Here is a 27,078-nt window from a genome sequence, read left to right as displayed (position 1 = left end):
CTTTCAAAATGTAAGATTAAGTTTGGCATTAAAAGTTTGCCGACCATTGAAAAGATGAATGTTTTGAATATATTTTGCCAGTACTACTGTTGTGTCCTTGGGCAAGGCACTTTACTCCAGTCTCAACCAAATGATAATATTGTAAGTCAATATCTAACTCTAATTACTAACCTACAGATAAAATGGTTCCTTTATTCCTCAGCCTGACTGACTGCTGACCTGAAGTGATCCCTTTTCATGGGGAAAAGATCGAGGTCAGTGATCAGGATGAAAAAGAAAATGTCAACATTGAGTCAGAGGAAACAATTTAAATAGTTTTATTATTAATCATTTCATTCGCAGCAGTGTTTTTTTATCTTTTTTTTTCAGATGCAGGTTTGTACAGCAACAGCCTTCAGTGGACATCAAGAGGACACCTCACTCTGCACTGGGACTCACTGCAACACAACTTCTCCAAAATAAGATAAAAGAGTTCCACACCACACACGCACATACGCACACACACACACACAGAAATGGTTCTCCTCAAGCACTGTATGATGTTCCTGAGTACCACAATAGGGAAAAGACAAACAAAAAGTGCAAAAATCTTATTTTAAAAAAATATGGAAACTATAAACCAGAATTTGGACAATGTTGAATATATTAATTCCAATAAACGTACACACATTTTAGTAATTTTTAGTGATGATTTGAAGATAATTTTCGGCCTAATGCCTGCTGGCCAGTTGTTTTTCAAAAGCTTTTGACGTTTACTTCAGTTTCAAATGCTGTAGTTGATTGTCATTGACTCAAACATAACTCCCTCATTAACCCAAAATAATAATAATATTAAAAACAAATAGCAATACGAATTTCACACATAAAAATCAAACAGATAAAGCATTAAAACATTCAAAGCATCGACATTTTAAAAAATAATTTAAACTTATTACAAACATGGAAACATCTTTTTTCAGAGTGCTGCAGTGAAGCTGTTTAGTCATGCGCCCCCTGGTGGTCCCAGTTCACTAGTGCAAATCCGGGTCAGAAGCATCATAACAGCTGCGGTATTCCCTTAAATACACACTGTACAACATCGTTAACATTGGTCACTCGTATTCTGTGTGGACATTCATGAGAACATTTCACACTCATCATTAAAAGAATCAAGACAAAAGATCAAATTGCCATCCACTGTGGCACAGGAGGAGGCAAGAATCAAGTCATTTCTGCTAAAACCACTTTAAGGTCCTATTTTGTCTAGGTTTTCCCCAAAGAGGGAAAGGAAGTGACAAGCAACAATGGCCATCACTGTCAACAGCTTGCATCATCAAGATCAACTGTCAGTCAGTGCAAACTCTGAACAAAAAACACAGATTCAGTCAGCATACAAAATATCCTAACTTTGCCCTAATATAGTTCTTTCAGTCTATGATACACAGAGACAGATAGAGATGTTGTATAGATAGTCATAGAAGTAGGAGAATGGAAGGGGGTTGGGGGTAATCACTGAGTCAATGCAATGCAGACAAAGCAGACAGCCAAACCGCTAAAGTATATCAGGCAGACGACAATGTGTAATTCTTTAAAGAGACATGTAGCATGGTTTAGCTGCACCCAAAGTACAACTACCACTTACTCAATTTGAAATTCAAAGAAATTGAGTGTTTAAATATTTTATAATTGCCAAAAAATGTAAACTTTAGGCTCTAGACTACTCATCTCTAGTAGTAAACCAGGCTTGTGCAATACCAGATGACATACAAGTGTCATGCTGCTAAACTTTCAACTGGTTCCAAGCTTCAGCCTCAGGCTCATATTTGTTGCCTAGAAAGCACCTTCAGTCACTAATGTAGATAGGTGCAATTTTAGTTCAATTATACTGAGAAAGAGACAATGGGACAATGCCCAGCTCTCAAATGTACTCTCAAATTTTGTTTACATGATGATGTGCAATGACCCCTTGATGATATCCAAGTTGGTGATTGAGATACAATGAAAATATGTCTAAGTGGCTGTCATTAAGGGAGGATAATGCATTAAAGTACAGTACTATATTTTTACAGTAAGCATGGAGCTGAGCCCGTGGTTCTGGAGCTGAGCTCACAGTAAGGCACAGAGCTCTGTGGCTAATGACGCTCACTCATACTGCTACAGTGTGGGACAAAACTACTCCAAACACCTTACGAAGATCTAGGACTAAAACATCTCTCCTCTCAAAGGTCAAACTGATCAAACTCCAGACTTTCAATCTTTGGATCAAAGGGCTCTCATCAGTTACATTGAACACATCAGGCAAATTGGTGTGGAGGTGCAGTTCACCATTAGGACAAAACCTGCACAACACAAAAACATTTTCAAATTCCCCATCAATTCTTATATAAAGATGAAACTGTGTCTTCATAAACATGAACTTACAACTTAAATATATTTGGTGTTTTAACACACAGTTATATTGTAGATGAGCACAAGCATGGTAAAGCAGTTATTACACTGCACATTAAAGCCCTATTGCACTTGTGATGAACTGCTTTGCAGAAGTCCTTTGTAACCAGAAGTTAAATAGTTGAGATTAACTGTCTTATTAAGTGAAAGAGACAGGAAAAGTGTCCAACCTTTGACAATTCATTTGTAAATTGTGCAGGTTTGGCCAATGGTATTTTAATAAAACACCTTGTTGACTTATTCATGAACATCATGACTAAATCTGTGAGAAAATCTCATTCAAGTTGTCTGAAGTTTCTGAAGCTTGTGTTTTCCAAATGCCCGGTAAGTCCAAACCTTGTTCCCATAAGAGTACGGCTGTCCAATTGTAATGTGGAGCTTGTATGAGGATTCCCTTGGAGGTGCTTTTGTTCGGAGATTGTTGAAAAAATGCTGGGGTCCTGTTTGTTAGGTTTCTACCCCGCTTGGTACAGCTAAGGTATCCAGAGAAATCATATTTGAAAATATGAGGCTGGGCAGGCAAAGCAGCGCCCTGTGTAGTTAAGTTTAATCAAAACTGCAATCACATGTTTGTGTTTGTATGGCTATTTCAGACAGATGCAGAGGATTCTTCATTCCATATCTGTTTTGCTGAACCAAATTGTCAAATTTTTACTTTTTTTCAACAAGTTTCAGTGTGTGCACAGTAGGGCTGTAGTGTAGTCCTTTTTCATCACAATTTTACTTTTCCTGCAATAATGGAGCAGTGCAGCTCTTCATTCAAGGGCACATAGCGCCCTCTACTGGAATCCAGGAAAAAGAGCCTGTCAGATACTGTGCTGGGATCAAAGCCCTCCCGGCGTAGCTCTGTCTTCTGAAACTTGAATGTTCCTGAAGAAATAAATACATTTCATATTCAGTGTCGCAATTTTTCATACAATGTAATAAGATTTATAGTATCATAGTCATATTTACCTGTCTTGTTGACCTCTGGCAAAAAGCGGAGGAAGACAGGGCGTGCATACGGAGGCAGAGCTTTCTCCATGTCCTTCACCAACTGTTCCAGGTCACTGGACTGAGAAGGATCAGCTATAGCTGCCATTCCAGCCTTTCCTTCTGAGCCTGTTGTCAAAGTTAGAGAAAAGGATCATAGATGAAAGCAGTCACAGAATGTTCTAATACAGTAAAACCATTTCTGTGTGGGCAGGGTTGCTAAATGATAAGTCTATGTAGCATGTTGGCTGTTTCAGGTTGCTATTTGGAGGGGACAAAGTGAAGTGCTTTACCTGGCACTTCTACTCCATAAACAACAACATCTTTCATGTCTAGCAGCCGGCTAAGAGTTCCCTCCACTTCTGTGGTAGAGACATTCTCCCCTTTCCAGCGGAACGTGTCTCCTGTCCTGTCCTTGAAATACATGTGGCCATACTTGTCCATGATGAGCACATCACCTACAAAAGAAACAGAATAGTTCAAATACTCCATATTATTTTGACATACTATAGGATAGATGATAATTACCAGAAAGATAGGCACTGTCTCCTTTCTTAAAAACACTATGAGCAACCTTCTTGCTGGTTGCTGATTGGTTGACATAGCCATCAAACCTCCTTAGTGGGTCGTTCTGGATAATTTTTCCAACTAGTTGCCCGGGTTCACCTGTCGAGAGAAAATTTTTTTTTTCACTGTATGCAAGTAGTAATAATAGACCCATTGATATGTGTTCATGGTCAAAGCTGGTACCTTTTTTGTTTGTTTGTGTGTAGTAGCTGGTAGACAATGAGCTCCAGTGTTATTTTGTTGCAATTATATAGGTCAGATTTAGATTTTTCTACAAATATGTTTAGAAATGTCCAATTACTCTCTATACAAGGCACTGCTCTGCTTATGAAAATATGACAGATGTATATTTTCTATTTTTAGATACATGGCCCTGTATCACTGCAAAGCTAAAGGCTGAGTACTCATATTTTGTACAATGATCTAATTTGATGATAATAATGAAAATAATGCAGTACTTGTATTTTATGAGTTAAGGGTTCAGCTCAAGTAAAACATTGGCCTATGTTTCAGCTGTGAAGCCAATAGATGCACAAAAGTGCATCGGTCAACTGATTAGTCTATCTACTGAATGTATATGACAGCAATAAACCTACCCGGTTTACAGGGGATACAGACACCATCAGGCCCTCGAATCAGCTCCATGGTTTCCTCGTCCACCCTCACCAGTCTGATTGGGTAAATGAAAGGTAATATCTGGCTGTTGAAGCCACATGCTCCAACCTACATCAACACAGTGAAACATATAAAGAATAAGCACTAGAGCACATGTTTTGTAATACAACAAGGCTGAAACTGAAAATATCTGAAACTTCTAGTATGATGTAACACATTACGTCACTTTATTACCTTATTATCAAAATTGCCCAGACTACAGTTGCACTCTGTAGCTCCATAAAACTCTGCGATTTGTGGGATGTTGAAGCGGTTCATGAATTCCTCCCAGATGGACTGGCGCAGGCCATTACCTAAAGCCATGCGCACTTTGTGCTGTCGCTCAGTGTCCCGCACTGGCTGGTTCAACAGGTATCTGCAGATCTCACCAATATACTGAACAATCTGCACAGAACACACATAGACTTGAGTCGGTCATCAAGAAGCATGGAGATTCCATTGTAGTATAGATTATTTCAATTTACAAACAAAAGGAACAAAATTATTACTATGAGACTCAGAATACATATATAGATAGTGTGTATAAGAAATGTCTATGCAGCAGTCTGCACTGTACTTACTGTGCAGTTGTATTTGATGCAGTCATCCCAGAAACGTGAGGCAGAAAACTTCTTTCTGATAACCACAGTCATTCCATGTATAATACATTGGCCAACTCCCACAATGTTCCCTATGAATACACAAGGTTCACATAAGGGGTTGCTTGAACAAAGGACACCCTTATGGCACAGACAAATGCTGTCTATTTTTTGTATTACTGCTTCTGACTTTTCATACACACTTACCCGCTGAGTGGTAGAGTGGAAGACAGTCATACAGAACGTCATCTGGTGACATCCTGAAGCCATAATACACCAGTGCAGCCATCCGATAGTACCTTCAGTCAGAACAAGAGTCACTCAAAACCTCCATATGTTACCCCTCTCTATCACAGTTATGACATTCAATGCCAAAGTTCCACAGATCAACAAAAAGAACAGCTGCAGATCCTATGTGTCAGATAGCCACATGACTCCGTCGTACCTGCTGTGCACAACAATAGCAGCTTTAGGCATTCCAGTGGTTCCTGAAGTGTAGATGTAAAACAGGCGATCTGAAGCAGACAATGAAACAACAGTGAGTCTATGCAGCCATAAGCCACACGGTGTAGATTTTATTTATCAGTAATATTGTCTGCTTTATTATTTGATATTTTTATCTGTATTATAGACAGTACTTTTAATCTAGCCTAAAACAATGTGTGCCAACAAAGTCTAGACCATTTCCAACAGTGTTTGATAACATGATACCTAAAACTTACATTTGAAAATATGTTTAAATTTAGATGTATTAATTAAAAATGATGTTACTATGGGACAATACAGATTAATGAACATACAATGTAAATATGCCAGAATTAGCCCAATGGGCTAATTTTTCCATCTGTAGTCCCTGGCAGGCCTGGACAAGAGACATGTTTAATTGTAATATTCTATTCAATTTTATTTGATGAAATAAAAATAATAAATAAATAATGCATATGTTTTGGGGTTTATATTATGCTAATTCCAAGATCTTCTCACCAATAAAGCAGCGCTGGGGCTGTTTGGGCAGGTGGGAGGGGGCACTTTCCAGCAGGGTCTCCAGGCACTCAGTTCCCTCTGGGACTCGTTTGGGGTCCCATTCTCCAGAGCACAGCATCTGTACAGTTTTTCTCATTGAACTGTGGACCTCGGACACAGCTAGAAGAGCAAAGGAGAAATTCATTAGATGCACACACAAACACACACACACACAGAGGTTTTGTTTCCATACTTTGTGGGGACAGTACATGGACATGAACTTACTGGGTTTAACATTTTAACAACAATGACTTAAAGCCCTATCCTAAATGAACCACTATCTTAACTTTAAACCCTATATTGTTGCTGAACCTCACGAGGACCTGACTTAAAAATATAAGCCCCCATATAGTGACCATGAAGAGACTAGTGTACAAGTCCCCAGAATGTTGTTACATCTCTGCCACACACATATATACAATACTGGCAGTAGGATAATTATCACAAAGACTTACATTATACACTGACTGGTACTTGTGCCTTCTTGTACTCTAAGCCTGGCCTGTCATGCTGGCACTGAAGTAACACTGCAGGGTTGTTTTTGCTCTGCTCTGTAGCAAGAGGCTGCAGTTGTAATTACTTAAAGGCATAATGCACATGCTGATCCTAGAGACTATTTGTTACAGCTGGCTTATTCCCTCTTGAGAGTTGTGAAGATTAGCACTTTTATCATAACAGAATACTGTGGAATATTGTCCACATTGTAAACATGACAAATATTTCACAGTTTATCATGTGGGGATGTCATGGTGTGTTGACAAGATAAGTGGTGCATTGTGTAGTTGGACAAATGGTTTGAGCATAGCTACTATTAATAATATAAGATTTCTTCAAGAAGGTTAAAAATGTGAAAATAATACAATAATACAATAAACAATATAATACATAAATCAAATAGTACTTGCTAATCTTCAATCAGATTAAATCTGCTGAAATGTCTGTTTTTGTTATCTAGCTTTATCATTAACTTTGACCTCATATAGTGATAGGGAAAAGATAAAAGATCTTCCACAGATCTTCCAATGATGATAAATTAGGGCTATTACCATTAATTTAACAACTGAAAACTAAATATTGTGTACAAAATATCTTTTGAACAGGAAAGTCTTCAAAGTGCATAATAACATGAAAAGAAGCTAAATTCCATTCCATTCTGCTTCAAATTCAAATTGCTATTTAACACAGAATGACATTTTTGTACAAAATTAAGCCTTAAATTTTAGTCTAAAACATTTATCTGTCTGTCTGGTTTATATTCTCTACATTTCACATGAAACAAAACAGATAAGAAACTGTGTTTTAAGTGCTATCTTGAGAACTTTAAGATTTCAATTGCCAACTGATCCTGCTCCTATTTTTTATTACTCTGAAACTCATGGCTACACAGAGAGGTGTAAAAGAACAATATTCTTAAAAAACGAACCTTGAACTTTGAGCCCTCAATAATACTTGTTGTAATATTGACCATCAGCACTTTGGCCAACTGTAAAGTTTCTTAAAGTGCTTTATAAATAAAGTTGGTATGGTATGGTATTGCCTTGTCGTCATCTTACCCTCAGTCAGTTCAGACCCAAATACAACAGCCTTGGCGTTGGAGATAGTGACACAATGAACCAGCGCCTCTAGTCTTAAGTTGAAATTGATGAGCGCAGCCTCCACTCCAATCTTAGCCATTCCAAGCCACAAGCCCACGTACTGTGACCTGTTCTCCATGAACAGAGCCACCACGTCCCCCTCCTACAAAACACATCATTTATCACATTGTGTTCATTACTAGTGATGATGTGTAACCTCATTTTGAACATACCTTGAAACCTCGTTGTAGTAGTAGGTTTGCAACTCGATTGGAATATACATCAAGTTGTCTAAAGGTCCATCTTTCTCCAGTGCCTTCAAAGATGAGAGCTGTTTTGTCGCCATAACGCTGGACGGTTTCTGCAAAGATCTTAGGGATGGTGTTCTTCTCCCGCAAGTGACGTTTCACATTCAGCTTCACCCGTAATAACACATAGGCTGCACTAAAGATAAATGAAAATAAAATATTTGAATTAGACAAACAAAAAAATGTATATATGTATATGGATATTATATTGTAATATGTATTGAAAACTGAATTGCAAATTAAAAGCACAATTTGCACTGTGAACTGAATCTTGATTTGAGATATAAACATATAAATTGCAAATCTAATATTCACTTGATCTATTTCTAAAAAACATGCGGCCCTAAAAGAAAGTTTTGATAAATTCTCAATATACAGTCCAAAACATGGTCTTATGCATCTCCTTTGTCCCATTTAAAGGGACAAAGGTAATAAAAGGTGCATTTTGTTACATGCAGTTTTCCAGGTACAAAGTGCAAAGTTTGTCCTAACAAGGGAACAATTGAGATGTTTTTGCAAGATTGATGGTGCAATGGTTCTGAGTGGAATAAATAAAAGAATCCGATTACTTATATGACTATAATTACCTTAAGTCATACACTCAAATGGATTAGATACACACAAGACTTTAATTGATGTTGAGAGCTGCATTATGATAACCTCTTTGTGATGCAGGTTTAAGGCTAATATAACAAATGGATCCACTAATGCAAAGATATTAGTTCATACTCACTATAATGTACTTTTTGTTTTATTTAATTATTTTAGCAATATTTCACACCTTGCATAATTGTAGGGATTTATGTTGCAGTATATGCATATCAGATGTTTTTTGAGTAAATCTTAAATCAAAAAGGTTGACTATTATATCAGTTACCATGGTAACCAACAGTAAATATTAACTTAAGGTAGTAGTGGGACAATGCAATACCCTCCCCCGTCTCATTCTTTGTCCTCAAGTAGCCTATGTCAAGAACCCTGCTCAACCACAGAATTTCGAAACAGGACTTTAAAGAAAAGGCATGTTAGAGGTTTACATTCTCACAGTGACATCCTGTTGGGTGCTAGTAGACTGGTGAAGTTGAATAAGTCAGCTTCCTAATGTGGTGTCTATTCACCATACCTGAGTTAGGCATACTGTAACTGACTTTACATTAATTTGTTTAAATTCATTTGAATTAAGATACTGAAATTCACAAGGTAGAAAAAAATAAATCACTATTTGATTGGACGTTATTAAGAATAGTTCTTAAAGGAACTCAATTTTAGATTTCATAAACTGGACCTAATATTGGTCAGATTATAATTTGGTGTTTTGGTTCTCAAGACAACCAATGAGCCTTACATATCTGATGAGTCTCTCATTTGGGTTACTAGTATCACTGCTGAAATTCAATTGGTTTCAACTAAAAGAACTCCTAAACCTAAATCCCAGCACCTACAGGCAATAATTAATTGCTAGTGCAGCCTCTGCAGCCCTGAGTGAATTCTGGAGATTCTGAGCTTTTGAAAAAATTGTGTGTCCTCTATATGCAGATTTAGGAACTGGCAATCAGTTGTAATTGGAGTACAATAAACACTAAGATTACACACAGTTCCTTTAAAATGCATAAATTACATTTTGTTATCTATACACTTTTCTGTTCACTTTCGCTCAAATACTGCTTTATAACCAGCAATCACTCATACAGTATGCATTATTCATTGAATACAACAAGTGACTTGTAACTTGTTACTCAATTATAATTTTTCATGACAGCTACTCAATTCATGGTGTACATAAAACATACTTACTGTAGGTCTCTGCTAACAGTTTTGGCAAATATTTGTAGAAAGCTCCATCCTCCACTGCCCAAGTAGAAGATGAGAATGGCCGGGACAACCTGGTACCAGGGCAGGCCCACCAACAGCCTCAGCACAAACAGCAGTGCTGTGCAACATGCCAAACGCATCATCCTGAAAGTATGAACATAGATGTAAAGAAGTGAGAGAAGGTTGAGTCTATGACAACAACAAATGCACCGAAACAGGCCAAACAACCTGTCACAGCCACAATGGTGAAACCAAAATGAATAGGCCAAGGGGAAGACATTTCTTTGTGGTCCACACTCAAAAATGTCTTGACATTCCACGTTTTAGTGGGTGTCCATGTATATAGGATAATATAGGAGGCATTATAAACAATAAATATGGCAATAATTGCTGAAACTGCAAGTTCTGACCAGATAACCGACATGGGTCAGTGATTGATGTCATTCATGCAATATTCTGTTCACTAACCAACACAACATCATGTGAACTCTGTATTAGTCAAGTAATTTTATTTATATAGCACATTTAAAACAATCATAACACGTTGCACCAAAGTGCTTTATGGCAAGAGGCACAACATTGGAAAACCATAACACAAATATAAAATATATAAACTATTACATAAAACATTGGTTTAATACACATAGATAATAGCCTGAAGTAGATCTCATGGGCTGATGAATGCCATCTTGGAAAAATGTGTTTATAGAAGGGATTTAAAGCGAGTTAGGGAGAAGCAAGATCTCAGATGAAGAAGGAGGGCATTCCAAAGCTTAGTGGCCACAACAAAAAAAGCTCAGCATCCCCTGGTTTTGAGGAAGGATGGTGGGATGGACAGTAGATTGAGATAGTTTGATCTGAGAGACCAAGGGGCAGTGTGTGGGGTTAAAAGATCAGTGTTGTACTGTGGCGTGAGTTAGTTGAGTGATTTAAAAACAAATAATAACATTTTAAAATAAATTCTGTATTTAACAGTTGACCAGTGGAGTTGGGCTAAGATGGGTGCAATATGGTCTCTCTTTTTGGACCCGATGAGCAGTCTGGCAGCAAAAAATTGGACTAACTGTAACCTATTGAAGAACGATTGTGGGCGGCCTGAATATGCAGTAGTTCAGTCTATTTGATACAAAAGCGTATATGATTGTTTCAAAGTTATTGCATGTTTGGATTGGTTCTAATTTGGCAATTTGTCTTAGTTGACAAGAGAGTCCATAAAAACACTAAGGTTCTTTGCAGAACTGTGGGAATTTGTAGCAAGAGGCCTAAGATCAAATGTGAGGGTTTCAGTGTAGGGTCCAAATAGAATAACTTCAGTCGTATTTTCATTTAGCCATTTGGAGAAAATTAAAGGATATCCCTTTTTTTCCCCCGCAAATCAGACATGGAGAGTGGCAAAGGATGAGCTATTTTTGGGGAGAAGGGAAGATAAAGCTGGGTGTCATCAGCATGGAGTGGTACTTGACCTGATGTTTCTCTAGAATTAAATCCAGGGGGAGCATGTATAAAGAAAAACACATAAGTTAAATTGTTTAGAGTGAATAAAGTTGGAGACTAGGGTACCTTGGGGACACACTGACTTAAAGCCAGGAGTCCATAGTGACAGCCCAGAGAAGCATGTGTTGACACTGTCAGTGGTGTTCATTGCTACCTGATAGCTAGAAGGATGCTGCCAAAGAAGCAACGATAGGTTTACATACCACTTATTACCTATTTATTAGTTTGGTTAGGCCTAGTGGCGTTTAGGCAACGACACTTGCATTGTTGATGTGTAATAGCACCGATACCCATTTACAGAAGGGTTGAAATGCTGACAAGGCCAACCTGCAATGTGCTTTTAAGGAGATCTTTTGCATTCAGTTAGTGGCCTATGATTAAAAAAGGCCTAATGGATGACTCTATGAGCATACAGTAGTAGCAAATGAATACGAGCGGATTTGACAGGACAGTGCAGTAGCACAGAAAGCAGCTTCATCATCTGCTCCTGCTATACCCGGAAATATCAGAAGCGCGTAACGGCTACATCATATTGCGGTAGCAAAACGAGGCTCAACCCACAGTTGCCAACAACACTCTGTAGTCTTGCCATGTGCTTTTATAGCATGTTTTATAATAGTAGAATTCGGGGAAGCGGTAGGCTGATGTAAGGTATTGTGCGCGCAACGCGCCTGGGAATCTGAATACGCTTCAGCTTGAAGCAGGGCTGACAGTTGTGGGAGGCTTTGATGGAGGAGCTGACATTTTAAATACGTATTTTAGAGCATAGTACTAAGACTAAGAGTAAAGAATGAAGAAAAAGGTAGCCCTTCATTGCGAATGGTTCGAAAGGTTTGTGCGCGCACAAGGTTGGTAGAGGACAAGAGATCCACCGCCCGGCTCCTTGTCTTCCCCTGAAGCACAACCCCCATTCACTCATAAACTAGTAATGAAAAACGCGCTACATACCTTTCAACTATATCCCTCAGCTACAACATGAAGGTTCACAGAGAAATCCTATGTGAAGCTCGCAGTGTGCGCTTCCACCTTGATCGGCTTAAAGGCCAGCCTGGTCGCCCCCTCCGTTCCTCGCGGCTCGCCTGGCTTGTCACAGAGGCTCACTGAAATGCGCAGACACACGCACCGGGATACCCTCTCTCGCTAGTAATAACACCAGGGGAAGATGCGCTTCGTGTCAGCCGCGAGCCGAGGCCACAGTGTAACTCATCTGACTGCACGCGTCGACTTTGACCCTGCATTCATCGTTCGCTCTCTGTGGCAGCCATTCATATAATTTCTTCAGTTCATTGTAGCCGAAACGCTCGCTAGCCAGCGTAATTCAAATGACCTTATAATTTCCTTAGCTGTGCCCGCCCACCACCGTCAGCATCCCATCAGCGCATCAGGAATAAGAATTGACGGACGGGCGCCTCAACCAGTCAGCGCTTCAGATTTCGTTTACATACACCCCATCAGACAGGGGCGGGGTCTGCGGCATGGCCGAGGAGTGTGAAATGCAGTAGGCCGGGGCGCATACGCACTGTACACATACCCGGCAGGCGGCAGCAGGCCCTAGTGCGCACGGCAGCGTGGCGGACGTGGGTCCGGCTTGTTACTTCCATTCATCACTGAGCATGAACTGCGCAGGGTTTGGAGGGCGTATGTCGATCAGGGGCCACCGAAAGGACTATAAAATGAGTAACCAGCAGATAATTCCAGAAGGTCAACAGCTCATAGTCAAGTCAAAAGCAAACTGATCATAATATAGTCTACTACTTAAAGAGTTAATAGTAGGCTATGTTATAAGGTTGTTTCCTCAACAACAACAACAAAAAAGTTGTGTTTGTTTCATTCACCCATGTTTAACACACAAACCTGCATATTTAAACTAAGGTGTTCTCTCAAACAGAAAACCACCAAATCTGTTCCACCTTGTGATGTCATGTGGTAATACAGGAAATGTTCAACTGTGATTTTAAACTCTGTACACTTTCACTAGAATCATTTAGATAATTTCAGTCCTGAAATTGCCCATCTCCAACTAAAGGTAAAAGGTACTGTTCCAGAGCATTTTGACCTTTGTAGATGTAGACAGACCCATAATAAGGGGTTAGTGAAATGTGTGAATGAAACAAAACACAACTCCAGATATGTTTTAAGCAGGTAACAACATTATAACAAGGCTTAAAGCCTAATTCTGTGTAATATAGGACCTTTATTGCAAAAATGTGCTATTTTCCTGGAGTCCAGTCAATATCCAACTGACCCCATCAACTTGCAGAAACACCAGGATGGGAGAAATTAAGCTACTACATGTACTGTACTACATGGGTCCAATCACTCCAATGTTTACCAAAAGCTGTTTATTAATTATAAAGATTTTAAAGATGATAAAAATGTGTGTGTGTATGTGTGTATATATATATATATATATATATATATATATATATATATATATATATATATATATATATATATATATATATATATATATATATAATACTGCATATATATTGATTTATATATTATATTATAATATAAATTATAATATAATGATAAAATGTAAAGTGCAATCGAAATAAAGTCTATTATTATTATTTTAAATGTAATTTTGAAATAGTGACAGTGCTGAATAAGACAGGAGTCACAGATTCCTCAAAATAAATTATCCAATAAGTTCACTGTCCAAAAGTAGTGTCCTCATATTCTTTGTATGCTCTGACACATTATAGAACATATTTCTTAATCAACTGAAATTACAACATAGCGATGAGTTACAAAGGGTTACTTCCACCACATAATGAAGTCACAAGAACAGAATTATTTTCTTTCTAACACGAGATGATTTGTCAACACTATGCAAATGGTTAGATCAGCACTTGACATGCATACATGGTCTTATTAATGCTCCATTGACCTCCATTTATGTGATGTCTAAAAGATAAGTTAGAAATGATGGATAATGTAAAGATAAACAGAGCAGGATGAGCTTTAACCTGCAAACTGCACATCTTTCAGAACATGCTTTTTCTTATTTTTACATTCTCCAGATAGACGCCGTCTCAAAAGAACCAACAGATAGTGTCAGGGCTGTAAAGTGCCTTATCTTGGACAGATAAGGGCACACCCAAAAATACTATGGCTTAGGCGCTGCTGGTTTCTTGTGTTAAAGTCACTGGTAAACTAAAGACAGGAAGTACGCAACCAACAATGAAATCAACAATGAAATTCAAAAACATTCAGATGGAAAACAACAACAAAACCCTTTTACAGTTGTTTTACATACTTTTAATGATTCACTTGTTTTGGCGACACAAACTGACCTGACCCTTTGCTATACTGACATAATAAATAGACATAGATATATAATCCATAACAATTAGAGAACAGGACATTTAATAAAACAAACATTTGTAAACATTGAACTATTGAGTCAACATGAACATGATATGTAGTGTAAAATTCCACATTAGCTGGTGTTGGCTCGATAACACTGTTAGGTCAAACTAAACATTTTCAATAACAAAACATGTAAAATGTATAAGACATACAGTACATATAATACATTCATGGTCTCAATCCATAGAATGACAAAAGTGAATCCACTTTTGTCAGTCATCTAAATCCAGGCCAAAGTGAGTGTAGAGGTCCCGAGTGGTAGTTCCCCTCAAAGCAGCTACAAACAAAAGGAAAGCAATGGAAAGGTTACAATAGTTTGTAGTTTATGGAGCAGTGTTAGTAACATACAAAATGGAGGAAAGAGGAATATCACATATTATATGGAGGAACATTGATGGGAAGTTTACAATAATTTTAAACTAAATTCAGCAATAGAAGGAGTTACTAAAATTAATAACTTTAACTTGAATTCACTTTTAACTTAAACTATATTTGACTTTTTAAAATACAAATAAAATGGCATTTAATACAAATTTCCTGAACAAAATGCAAAAACTGTTAATTTCTTAAAAGCATGAACTCTGCTCCAAGCTACAAGCTTTACTGACAGAAATGGCTGTGGACCTCTTGATTAAAAAGGCACAAGCATGTCAATGACAACAAGAAATGACTGCATCTCACTCTTGATTAAAAAAATAGTTGAATTGCCCCAAATGTAATACACACTATGTATGATCAAATATAGCATAAAAGATTATTTAAAAATGGATTTGTTGAGGTCTCTAACCCTGGAAGTGACAGACAAAGCTACTCACTTCTGGGGGGAACTAAGGGGCCTGTCTTCTGCTGAGAGCAATGGCCTGCCCACAATCTCTCAGACTAACATAGAGTTTAAGCGTCATAAAAGTGTGTCTGTGTTTGAGAGGGCAAGGAAGGGGAAATAAGAGGAAGAGCGAGTTTGTATTTGACTCTGTGTATGGGTCACTGTAAGTATGCATCTGTACAGCAGACAGATGCAGGGATTGTGCTGGTGTAACTGAATGACGGCTATTGTGTTAGAGGGAAATGCCATCTCCATTCACTGTCTTCATTGCGTCATTTTACCATGAATTTGGGACAGATGTGAAGCTAATAAAGGACACGAATCCTAAATGACTAAATACATAGATTTATTTATTGTCATTGTATGAAATACAACAAAACTTTCACAGAGCAAATCTGTAGCAGTAAAAATGAATAAATATAGACACATCCTCACATCCATACCAATAAAAAACATTTAATAAATAAAATAAATAAATAAATAAAGTATTGCACTGAGTCCCTTCAGGCCTTTTATCTAAGCCTGTGCTCCTGGAGCATGTCTACTGCTCGTGGATAGAAGCTAAATATAATAAAAGTACAAAATAAACTATTCATCTTAACATAAAGCACATAATCCTACACTGAGAAACATATAGAACAGAAAATGGTATGACATAAAAGTTCCATTCCATTTTAGATACAAATCACTCACAATTTCTAGAAATTACAACCGTAATAATATAATATTTTATATTAGATCACTATGCATTTCCCTCTAGTGATTATTGTGTAGAGACATTTGAAGTGCACCAAAGAAATTTACAGCATGTTTTCAATTTTCAATTAGTCATAGTTTAAGCCAACATTTTGCACTCTAGCTTTTGATCATATGTTAAGCACAGGGAGACAGATGCTTTACTACTCCGAGGTTTGGGTATTAAAATTGGGTATTGCCTTACTTCAGTGGCCCAGGCAAAAGTTGTAACTAACTGTATGTATTGAATTGTAGCAGGCATAAGAAACAGAGGTTTGAAAACCACAGGCGGTGTCCCACCACCTTACCTATGCGACCGAGAAGCAACTGTCCAGTGTCTTTGATATCGTTGTATTCATGCAGCTTGTCTATATGTTGCTCCAGCTCTTCAACATTGCACCCTCTGCAAAAAAAACAACAAATAATCAGAATTTTACTTCCAGTTGAGAGGTTTAGTATACTGGTGGTAAATATTTATCAAAGTGTTACATCAGTTAAATGGCACTTGGTGGAAAAAAATGTGGTGAGTTTTAAAACAGAATACCTCCATTTATGTCATCAACTCAAAAAATTACATCCAAAACTGAGATCAAGTTCTTTCAAGGAAAACATTTTGCTGACAGTTTAAACCTTAATTGATCAGAATAAAGATGTAGTCATTTGTTTTATTTGTAAAATAATCAATATTGTGCAAATAAGATGAGCTTTGGCCCTTGTGAACAGTATGAGTATGTTTGGTATAGGTAACAGCTATGGAATTGCCTCTACGTTTATGTCATATTTTTATGAAACAGAAAACTAGGCACAATTGCACAACATCTTTAATGTAACAACTGTAACTAAGTTTTAATGGGAAGTTTAGTCTAACCTGTCATGTGCACTTTAAAGACAAAACGAAATCCCCATGTGCTTATTTTCTGGTGCCTATTCTTACAGCACAAAGTCAACAGACCAGCCACCAACCTCACTGACCTTTCCCCTCATCTCTGAAGGCCTTCATTTTTAATTGGACCCAAGACAAAAATACAGGCAGAATAAACAGACACAGCTGCACTCACTCAGCCTCCAGCAGGGCTATCTCAGAGTCCAGCTGCTCCCTTCTCCTCTGCAGCTCGGACACCTCCTCTTCAGGGCTCACTTTTGCACTCCGTGGTACTTGAAGCTATGAGTTGAAGACACACAATCACCAATCCAGCAAGAAGGGATGCTATGTATATAGAATAAGATATTTTTTTATTAAAATTAGGGTACTTACTGGTGATTTAAAATTTGAGTGGACTTTCTTGAACTTGGAGCAAGGTGTTCTAAAATAAAATGTATGTATTTTACATGAATATTCAACTTATGATCTATTATAATATCTAGACACAAACAGCAATAATTACTTTAATTTACTTCACGTTTATTACTTTAAAAGAATGTATTATCTAAAAAAAAAAAAAATACAAAAGGCCCAATTATGAAAGTATTAGTGGGGAAATTATAATTCAGAAGCTCAGCTCCCTATTACTCTGCAGTCGGCACGTGCACGTCCGAGTGGGGAAATGTTATTGCTTTGCTTAGAATATTCCACAGTATAGCATTAAACTTATCTTCATGGAGAAGGAGACACCACCAGGCCAAGTTAAATCAGATCTGGGGTTCAAAACGCATGTGAATGAACAAATGCAAGATATAGATAGGTTAAAAGTCATACTGTGCACATTCCAATCAAAGCAATGACATCTCCATGTGGCAAGCAAGTGATGGAAACTCTACCAGAGAAGTCTTATAGTGCAACTTGACAACTTGAACATGATCTATTTTAAAGCATGCTGAGTTGCCTACCGTCCTTGGACTTCTTTTCTCAACTCATTCCCCTTTGGTGTCGAACTGTGAGTTTTAGTAATACTTGAATGATTTTCTGTGGATTGACCTGTATCCATTTTGTCTTTAAACTAAAAAAAAAAAAGTTAAAATGCGTTGAAATTAATAGTAAGGAGGTTTTCAAAGTGGATAAATAATCCACTACACTATACAGGAAGTGTTCAACATTTCGCGGTTTACGTCAGAAAACATTTCATTGGTTGTTTAGCGGAAGTTGTTGCCTAAGTTCAACGATCTATCTTAAGTTCATTCAACTTTTATATCTCATGGATATCTTGCTTACCTTACTCATATGTTTACGTTTATGACAATCCCTAAAAATATGATTTCCTCTGTTGTGAAAAACTGTCTGGCATATTTAGTGTATTTTTACCCACTTTAGTTTTATGTCCTTTCTGTAGCCTACTATAAGTGTAGGCTATGTCATGAATTAACTATAGGCAATAGGCTGGATTAAGATTTATTGTCCTACCTATCTTTTATTTTTTAAACGGGAGCGCCACTGAAAATAATTCTGTGTCACTGTTCCTAACCACAAGGTGACAGCAAAGTATCAGAATACTTTTTGCTATTAAAGTTTGTGACGTCATTTTACAGCGCTGTTCCATTACTTTAAATTATATTTGAATATGTTTACACATAATGTGCTTGTAGAGAGTTTTTAGAGGTAGACTGAAGGCCATATTAAAATAAGTAAGCTGGACGAATTAGTCCGTAGATTGTCCCCAACATAAAATATTGGCTAGAACTGCAGAGCACCGGCCAAACTGAGATTTAATTAGGCCTAATGCTTTTCTCAATAAAATGTCAACCCTGCATCCATGCAAATCCAAAAAATCACTTTGACTCTACAATAATATTATTGCATTACCTTAGATCCTTGTGAACATTTATTTGTATTATTACAATTTATAGTTTTTCTCTTTGTTACCATAATATAATATGTGAGCTACTATGTCCAAGTAATGTCACTTATGGATCAATAAAATCTGTCTAAGTGGTGTAGCCTATACATAACTGGTGTAACTGGTGTAGCATATACATATTTATATTTAGGAATATGGCTTTTCTTTTCTTTTTTTCTTTTTTTTTTTTACTCAGCTTGACCTTAAGTCTGTACTTACATTTTTTTTTTTCTTTCTTTCTTTCTTTCTTTCTTTCGAACACCGGCCTTGGCCTAAGTTACAGAGGTCTGAAGCTCTTTCCCAAGGGCATAAAGAGTGCTGCAGAAAAAAAAAAAAAAAAAACAAAAAAAAAAAAACAATAGGCTATAGCTCTAAAACAAAGTCAGCTTTAGGTCCCGATTTATAAGAGCCTCAAGTAGATATGCAGAGCCATTTATAATGGAAGACCAGCCCTCTTTGGTTCAGTGGGCAGTGGGCACATAGCCAAGCAAAGACAGTGCAGCAGAGAAAGGATCTCTCTTAAAAACAGGAGTACAAAACAATAAAGGGAGGAGGTGAGCAAGGCAGGTAACCATGTATTCAGTGTGTGTCAGTATCCAAAACAATAGTTTGGCTTATCGAATGGCAAGAAATTAGGTACTTACTGATCAGATGCCTGGGTCGTAACTGAATATTCAGACAGACATGGTCCTTTCTTGGTCTCATATTGTGCTGAATAAATATCATTACTTCATTACAATTAATTTGTTTTGATGGAGAATTGTGTTGAGAGAAATATGCTATGTATATTCTGCAAGGCTTTGGAGTTTGCCCTGATGAAGGCCGAAGGGCCGAAAAGCGTTGGCGTATTTTAACTTTATCTGCCATGTGGTATTAAAGGCTTTTAATTATTTTGTACTTTTTGAGTGCCTCAGTTTTTTTCCCACTATGCTATGTATATTACCTATATAAGCCTACAACCACATAAGGGCAAAGTGAACAAGAAATCCAAGAGAATGGAGGACACAGCAGATAGAGGGGGGGTCGGCCTATGCCGTACAGTGCAGGGCCCACCGGCCTGGGCAATGATTCAATGTCATAACACACCACCTCCAAAGGCCATGCTACCAGCACTGCTTACTCTAAATAATTCACACCACTCTGAGTTAGACAGTAACACCCCATCAAGTCATGAAAATGAAGGCTGCTGTTTGCTACACACAATTAAGCAGCCAAGTAATGTGTAAAATCACTGAGAAGCGGCTTATATTGAGTTAATATGTTGAATGCCCTATACATTCTTATTTATATGCATGGTTATTAAAGTGCTTTCGAGTGAGCTGTTAGTTGCAGATTGATTTAGCAGGTTGTTTGCCAGATGCCTTTCCAGATGCATACCTTATTTTCACTGGCATTGCAATTAAACTGATGATTTGTTTAAGCCCAAACTACATCTCCCAAAATCCACATGATCAACTGGGAAGAACACCTTCTTGAGTTGTGTTCATAGGTGAGGTGACTATTTTTCATGTGTGCGTTAATCTAGTACTTAACACTTTAAACCATCTATTTGTAAAGTCCAAAACTTGAGTAAAGGCCTGTTGAAGTCAGATGTCATAGTGCAATTCATGTTCTCAACTCTAGACTAAACCCGTCTCATTTATTTTTATTTGAAGGTTATTTGAGCAAGATCCACTCACAGCTGCAATCAACCAGACAGTGCATGTGGTTGGAGGAGTTCATCTGTGTTAACTGTCAAAGCCATTAATCATGGGGATACTGGAATTACTGTATGTATTTACTTTAACATTTAATTCACGAAAGCACTAGGCCTGTGTCAATATACTGAAAGATTAAAAAACACACCATGGACTTTTATAATGTTTTATTAGCAACAATGTGTTTGTTAGTTATACATTAAAAACAATGACAGAAACATTTCTGCTGCACTGAGACTGGAAACCATTTGGATAATAAAGAAGTGATCTCAGATATAAGCAGTTCTGCATTTGAATACATGTATCATAATAATCATATTTAAACTCTCATAGTTAATTATGGCACTATATTTCCTGTGCAACGGTCACATTGTTTAATAAGGAAAGCATAGCATATAAGAACTACTGTATATGTGGTGTGTTGTACTGTATGTGCCAATGTGTTTGCAGGAAAGCACATATCACAAGAAAAGAAACTCAACAATAAACACCTGAAAATGAATTGCTAATGGCTAATAATATAGATATATTTATAAAAATAATGGTATAAAATTCAGAAACAAAAGGAGCATTAATATGAACAACATACCAACTTCAAAATAAGAAGTAAAACTATCATTATATCATATCTCATTCAAATCCAATGTCCATTATCAGTCTGTCCTGGCTGTAAGAGTACTTGAAAATAAGTTGATGAAATCCATAATAAAAATTGAGCTTTAGAGAGAATTTCTGCTGTTGAAAAACAAGCAATACATTGGTCTGGTAGTGTGTGTATATGTTGAATAGAATATAAATAAATGCTATAAAACAGGGTACAACACAAGCCAAAGCATCTGAAGGTGAAACTCTTATCAGCAGTAAGTTGGTGTAGTGGTGATAGAAAATGTGAAGAACTTTAAAAGACATAACAGAACATAGAGGTATAAAGGTGACAAAAACAAACAGGCTTAGATTGAGTTTTGCTCATTGCTTTCCAACTTTAATATGGCATTATACCACTGGATGGAGTCAAGAGCAATGGTAACATTCACACACATTCTTCTCACCTCATGATATTTGACTTCATTGGCCTAAAATTACTAAAGGGGATTTAAAGACAAAACATAAAAAAATATCATTAGTATGTGTTGTCATTATATTACCACATATTCAGAATATCCACAAAATAAAACTCCATTAAAAATAAAGTTACTAAACCTTCATTATCTTGTAAATAATTTACATGAATGGATCTTGTCTATGGCCATGATGAAATATGATTTGAACAGCCTCTCATTTAAAACTATAGATTATTGCAACCCGCCACAGGTTTAAAAACTGATAGAAGAAAAAATTTGTACTGCTAAAAAACAAACAAACACAGATACATGCATGCACACAAAACAAACAAGTGAGGCCTTTTGGCAGCAAGCCTCCTCCCTCCATGACAGGCAAGCCTTTGTCTGCTCCGTAGCACTCTGTGGCATTACATTAGCTTCAGAAAGAGTGCTTGAAAATGATGTGGAAAACAAGCAGGGAGTTTCATCTTCAGCAAGCCCTTCATGTCTTAAGCATTATTGTATGGCATTGGTTTAAAACGGTCATCCGGCTTTCCCACCCCATTGTTTTTTAATCTGCCAATAGATCATCCAGCACACAGGAGGTTAACAGCACACCAGTCCGAATCAGATTTTAGCAGCTATAGCACAGAGAAATCCCTGCTGATGTTGTTTTGACAAAGTGGCAATCAATCGTCTATGGGTCCAAGAAAGTAGAATTAAGATTTAAGACAGATACATTTTTTTAAAAAAAGAAGAAAAATGGAAATTTATCATAAAATTATTTTAACTTAAAATGAGTTTAAGGTCCGGGACCAGCGCATAGTACCATAGAATCCAGTCCTGAGAGCCCTCTGTGTCCTCCATTGTGAGGGCAGACCAGTGGACACTATATTACATGAGAGAAGACTGTGGTCAGTCCCTGGCTTCACAGCTCCATGTCAGCACACACCGTCCATACAGCTAGACATCAGTGCTGATGCTACAGCTGCGCTGGAACATGTCTCTCATGGTGACGGAGCGGGCCAGCTGGGGCTTGCGGTAGTTTGTGATGTTCACAGGCACAGGCAGGTCCAGCTCTTGCTGCTGGACGCTGCGGTAGCTGATGCGCTCCCCTCCATTCCTCAGCCCGTCTGGCTGGTGGTGCAACTGGGGGGGCGGAGGCTGAGACTGTGGGGGCTGGAGGTAAAAGGGCAGCTCATAGTGTGTACATGAGGGACAGAAGGTCTGTGAGCGCGTCAGTTTCCTGGCCAGAGGGGGGGTGGAGAAAAGGGCGGGGCCATTGGGGATGGCCGAGGCGGCAGCGGTGGCCGCCACAATGTTGTGGTTCGAGTGGACGGGAGGGAGGCGGGAAGTGACAGCAAAGTCTGGCTCCTCCTCCTCCGACTCGGATTCCTCCTTCTTACAACAATAATACTGTTAGAATGAGAAAGAAGCAGTCAGTGCCATGTGCCATGTAAACACTTATATAAACACTTATGTACAATGAGCAACTTGCTATACATAGAGATTGATTACACTATTATTGCTGTTGTTTGCCAATGTTTTTGGTCTTGTTGGAGGAAATATTGGATGATTTAGGTAATGTATGCTGAATTGTCAGTTAAAGCTTGAGAAGAATAAAGATCTTAAAAGTGAAACAGTTGAAAAATGTAGTAATTTGAATGCAATAAATGCAACACAGTGGGTTAGAGGTAGAATCCATACTCCATTACAGATAGACAAACTCAGTTCTCTGTATGTACTGAAAAGTACCCTTTCTCTTTTGCCATATCTAATAAGTTTTCAAATAGCGCCCCCTCATCATGCAACAGTAAAAACAAAATACATTACATTACTCTCTTGCCCCAGACACTATAAATGTACAGTAGTAAGACAGTAATAGCAGTATGCATGTCTGTACATTGTATAACAATGAACATAATAACTTGCAAAATTCCATTCAGATGCTTCTTCATTCGTATTAGTGACAGTGTACACATGACACGTGTTTAAAAATGACACCAGAAGATCTTCATAAATTTAAGACCCTCCCATAGGATCTGGCACTTTGACATTTTCTGCAGTCTAATGCATTGGACCTAAAATCTTCATGCTGTCCAACAGCATATCTTGGCCATGGGAAGAAGCACAGATTAACTCATGTATTTCATTGAATAACTACATATTTACTCACATCCTAACAAGCAGTGTGTTCTTCCCTTCCCCCATTTGTCACATGGCAAATTTTTCAGTGTGAATGTAATAAAGACCCAATGCCTTTGTCATTGGGGGATTTTGTATTCTCTGCACACATGGTAAGCAATGTCTCTGTTTGTAGATAACCCAGACTATGTCCTGCTTTCGTATGATATGATAATACAGCCCAATGTCATGGATCCCATACACTGATGAGAAATACTTCTTTCACAACTCCAGGGCAGCAATATTTTTTTTTAACACTTGTAATGGAGAATCTGTTTGTTTAAGTGACAGATGGCTAAATTAATTATTATTTATTGACAATCTTACCAAATTATCTAGAATGTATATAGCAGTCCCACAGTTATTTCTGATAGCAAAGAGTGAGTCATAATTCATCCTGGCACCAAATGAAATTAGACATGGTGCTACATGCTGTTCAGAAAACCTGCAACACTAATTAAGCCATAGAGGAAAGACTGCATAACCATTTTAAGATCCAAGTCGCTTAGCTGTTCTTCCTCTGCAGAGAAAGATGTATTTATAAGAAGTAACACTGAGCTCTGAGTTTTGTTCCATCTGTTTAGAAGTCTGTTGATGTTAATAGATTCAGTAATGATATTATTTTAATTTCTTGATTCTTCAAATGACATAAGTTATATATTTCAGTCATTCAGTGCATGAAATAAGTAGAGGTAGTGGAGGACACATAATGAAACTGAAAGAGATTATTATAGTGAATTAGCCTAATTTTAATGTAGCTCAGTGCTCAAACAGATGCCTTGTGTACACGTCCTATTGGTTAGCCTACATGCTCTGACAATCTACAATCTCTCTCTATCTCTATCTCTCTCTTTCTCTCTCTCTCACAAAAAAAATTGCATCACAAACTTGATTTTTTTTTAAAATGTGTTATCCTCTCATCAAAAACATACCTTGGGTTGTATTTAGCTTCAGTCACACTTGATTCATTAATCCATTACTCCAAAATCGTCTTCTCTGCTAACTCAGAAATGCTCTATTTTCCTTTTGCCTGGATTGTTGCATCATAGGTCAAAATTCTGACTTCTTGCACAGTGTTTATGTGCATAGACCATTACCGGACTTAGTAAAAATCATGATGTTATGTTTTTTGGTATATTACCTGTCCCTACAGTGGCACTAGAACCAATCAGTGTGTTTCTTACCTGCAGCCTACAGTAGCACAGTACAGCGATGATAAGGAGTAGTATTACTGTTGCTAGGATTCCACCAGTGATGACCACTGTCCCGGCTGTCATTCGAAACGCTCTCCATCAACACCCTGCACACACAAACACACACACAAACACCCACACACATACACACATGATGGTTAGAAAAGGCCAGAAGGAAAAAGACAGGAGCAGAGAAGAGGTATAGGCGATATGAAGGGGAGAGTGAGACACACATTTCATCAGTACAGTGGGGTCATTAAATAGATTATAAAAGTGTGTCATCTCCACCGTGCTTATTGAATTATCCACTAGTTATGAGAGGTGTAATAGAATCAACACTGAATGGTGCTCAGATACGCAGACAGGAAGTCAAATCTATAAGAAGACAAGCTGAGACAACAGGGACACATGTCGACAATGAAAAATTATATTAATAATTAATTGGAAATATTGATTAATTTCCCTTTTAATTAAGTAGATGGACCGCCATATAAAGAATAATTCCTAGAAGGTGTGAGAGATTCCTGTCCAAAGATGTCAGTCCAATCATATCTCAAATGTTTTTGCTCCTGGGATTGTTTGCAATGTGCACTATGAACAGAATCCTACTTTTAAAACTAAACGTAGAATTCACAATTGCAAAATCAGAAATGTCAGAAAATGTGCATGTTTTTTCTTAATATACGCAATTGAGATATGGTGATTACAAGCCCATAGAGCCATGGCGAACAGTAAAAAGCTGTGAGTGCCCATCACAGACAGCAGGAAGACAGGATGAACAGCAGGGGATGATAGAGAGGATGAAGATGGATTTGGGAGATAAACTGATAAAGAGCGACCACACAAGTATAAGGAGAGGTACATGAGGTTCTTCTTAACACCAAATCACTTCTTTTGTGTGAAGCCACTCAAATCCAAATAACAGAAAGAAAAACACTTTAGGACAATTTGAGACAATGAGCAATCAGTTCTTTTTTTATTATTATATTCATTTTTAATAGAAATCCTGCATTTGTGAATATTTGGACAAACTACCTTGATTGAACTACTGTTGTGCATTGGTTCTTACAGGTGAATTTAAAAAAAAAATCCAAACAGCTCTTTATCTTTTCAATATAGTTAAGTATCTTGCCCAAGGGCACAACAACAGCATTCACCTGTGGCTCAGTGGATTTGACCACTCAACCAATGATGTTTTTGTTGAGGGCGAGATTTGAACTGCCAACCTTTAGATCACTGGATGAACACTCTTCCAAACTGAAAATATATTGTCTGATTTAGATATTAATATAAGCAGACAGTACATTTAAAAATGCATGGATTCTGGTATTTCCAAAAAAAAAAAAATAAATAATAATAATAATAGACAAATTACAAAAATGTCATATCTTAATCATGTAATATTGTCAACACAAAGCCTTTGTCACTTGTAATCATAACAAAAACATCTACACCATTAAGAGTGTACTCTCAAGTAGAAGTAATAGTATGGTGTCAAAGGGTTACTCAAATAAATGTAACCAAGCACTACCAACCTCTGAGGTAAGGTCATAAGTTAACAGCAATGAAGTGTGCTCACATCTCGCTACCTGCTTAATCATGCATCACTTGAAAAGGGCCTTTTCAAAACCTCTCCAAGATCACGGCAGAAGGACAGGGAAGGACATTTGAGATTGTATTGTATTTCATTTGAGATTTGGTAAGCTCAGCATCATTATCAGTTATTTCGCATGCTAGAGGACTGATGAACCTTTGAACTTTGACACGACTGGGGTCAGGGTGTGTGCAAATGCAGACAATGATATGATGGAATTGTAGGCTTGTCAA

At 37.6% G+C, this 27,078-nt stretch overlaps 3 protein-coding genes across 3 annotated transcripts; all 3 read right to left on the bottom strand.

The window, feature by feature from the left end:
- Positions 1–301: 301 nt before the first annotated feature.
- Positions 302–12,774, bottom strand: slc27a4 (solute carrier family 27 member 4). The gene is made up of 14 exons (XM_020940192.2): positions 12,379–12,774; positions 9,919–10,080; positions 8,050–8,260; positions 7,796–7,979; positions 6,204–6,362; positions 5,665–5,734; positions 5,427–5,518; positions 5,202–5,311; positions 4,816–5,025; positions 4,563–4,689; positions 3,928–4,065; positions 3,693–3,857; positions 3,382–3,528; positions 302–3,297 (listed from the first exon to the last, which is right to left on the bottom strand). The coding sequence occupies exons 2-14, from the start codon at positions 10,077–10,079 to the stop codon at positions 3,140–3,142; spliced, it is 1,932 nt and encodes a 643-aa protein (XP_020795851.1). The 5' UTR covers position 10,080; positions 12,379–12,774; the 3' UTR covers positions 302–3,139.
- Positions 12,775–14,674: 1,900 nt separating this feature from the next.
- Positions 14,675–18,401, bottom strand: swi5 (SWI5 homologous recombination repair protein). The gene is made up of 5 exons (XM_020940220.2): positions 18,194–18,401; positions 17,622–17,670; positions 17,425–17,528; positions 16,675–16,769; positions 14,675–15,085 (listed from the first exon to the last, which is right to left on the bottom strand). Exons 1-5 carry the CDS (start codon positions 18,289–18,291, stop codon positions 15,021–15,023), a joined length of 411 nt encoding a protein of 136 aa, XP_020795879.1. The 5' UTR covers positions 18,292–18,401; the 3' UTR covers positions 14,675–15,020.
- A 3,489-nt stretch (positions 18,402–21,890) lies between these two features.
- Positions 21,891–25,335, bottom strand: fam163ba (family with sequence similarity 163 member B, genome duplicate a). Its single transcript, XM_020940179.2, has 2 exons — positions 25,243–25,335; positions 21,891–23,290 (listed from the first exon to the last, which is right to left on the bottom strand). Exons 1-2 carry the CDS (start codon positions 25,333–25,335, stop codon positions 22,838–22,840), a joined length of 546 nt encoding a protein of 181 aa, XP_020795838.1. The 3' UTR covers positions 21,891–22,837.
- Positions 25,336–27,078: the final 1,743 nt, after the last annotated feature.

The sequence above is a fragment of the Boleophthalmus pectinirostris genome, unplaced genomic scaffold (assembly GCF_026225935.1).
Source record: "Boleophthalmus pectinirostris isolate CB_2022bp ecotype Guang Dong unplaced genomic scaffold, ASM2622593v1 HiC_scaffold_18, whole genome shotgun sequence".
Classification (NCBI taxonomy): Eukaryota; Metazoa; Chordata; class Actinopteri; order Gobiiformes; family Gobiidae; genus Boleophthalmus; species Boleophthalmus pectinirostris.
The sequence above is the reverse complement of the archived record's forward strand: the minus strand, read 5'-3'. Positions and strand labels throughout refer to the sequence as shown.

Excerpts from the sequence above, each read along its gene's own strand:
- slc27a4 (XM_020940192.2), bottom strand. The coding sequence starts at position 10,079 with ATGATGCGTTTGGCATGTTGCACAGCACTGCTGTTTGTGCTGAGGCTG. Across the intron at positions 5,735-6,203 it reads GCCCCAGCGCTGCTTTATTG|ATCGCCTGTTTTACATCTAC; the intron begins GTGAGAAGATCT and ends TGTCTGCTTCAG. Across the intron at positions 3,529-3,692 it reads TTATGGAGTAGAAGTGCCAG|GCTCAGAAGGAAAGGCTGGA; the intron begins GTAAAGCACTTC and ends CTTTGACAACAG.
- swi5 (XM_020940220.2), bottom strand. The coding sequence starts at position 18,291 with ATGGATACAGGTCAATCCACAGAAAATCATTCAAGTATTACTAAAACT. Across the intron at positions 17,671-18,193 it reads AGAAAAGAAGTCCAAGGACG|AACACCTTGCTCCAAGTTCA; the intron begins GTAGGCAACTCA and ends ATTTTATTTTAG. Across the intron at positions 16,770-17,424 it reads ATAGCCCTGCTGGAGGCTGA|AGGGTGCAATGTTGAAGAGC; the intron begins GTGAGTGCAGCT and ends TTTTTTTTGCAG.
- fam163ba (XM_020940179.2), bottom strand. The coding sequence starts at position 25,335 with ATGACAGCCGGGACAGTGGTCATCACTGGTGGAATCCTAGCAACAGTA. Across the intron at positions 23,291-25,242 it reads TGTGCTACTGTAGGCTGCAG|TATTATTGTTGTAAGAAGGA; the intron begins GTAAGAAACACA and ends TCATTCTAACAG.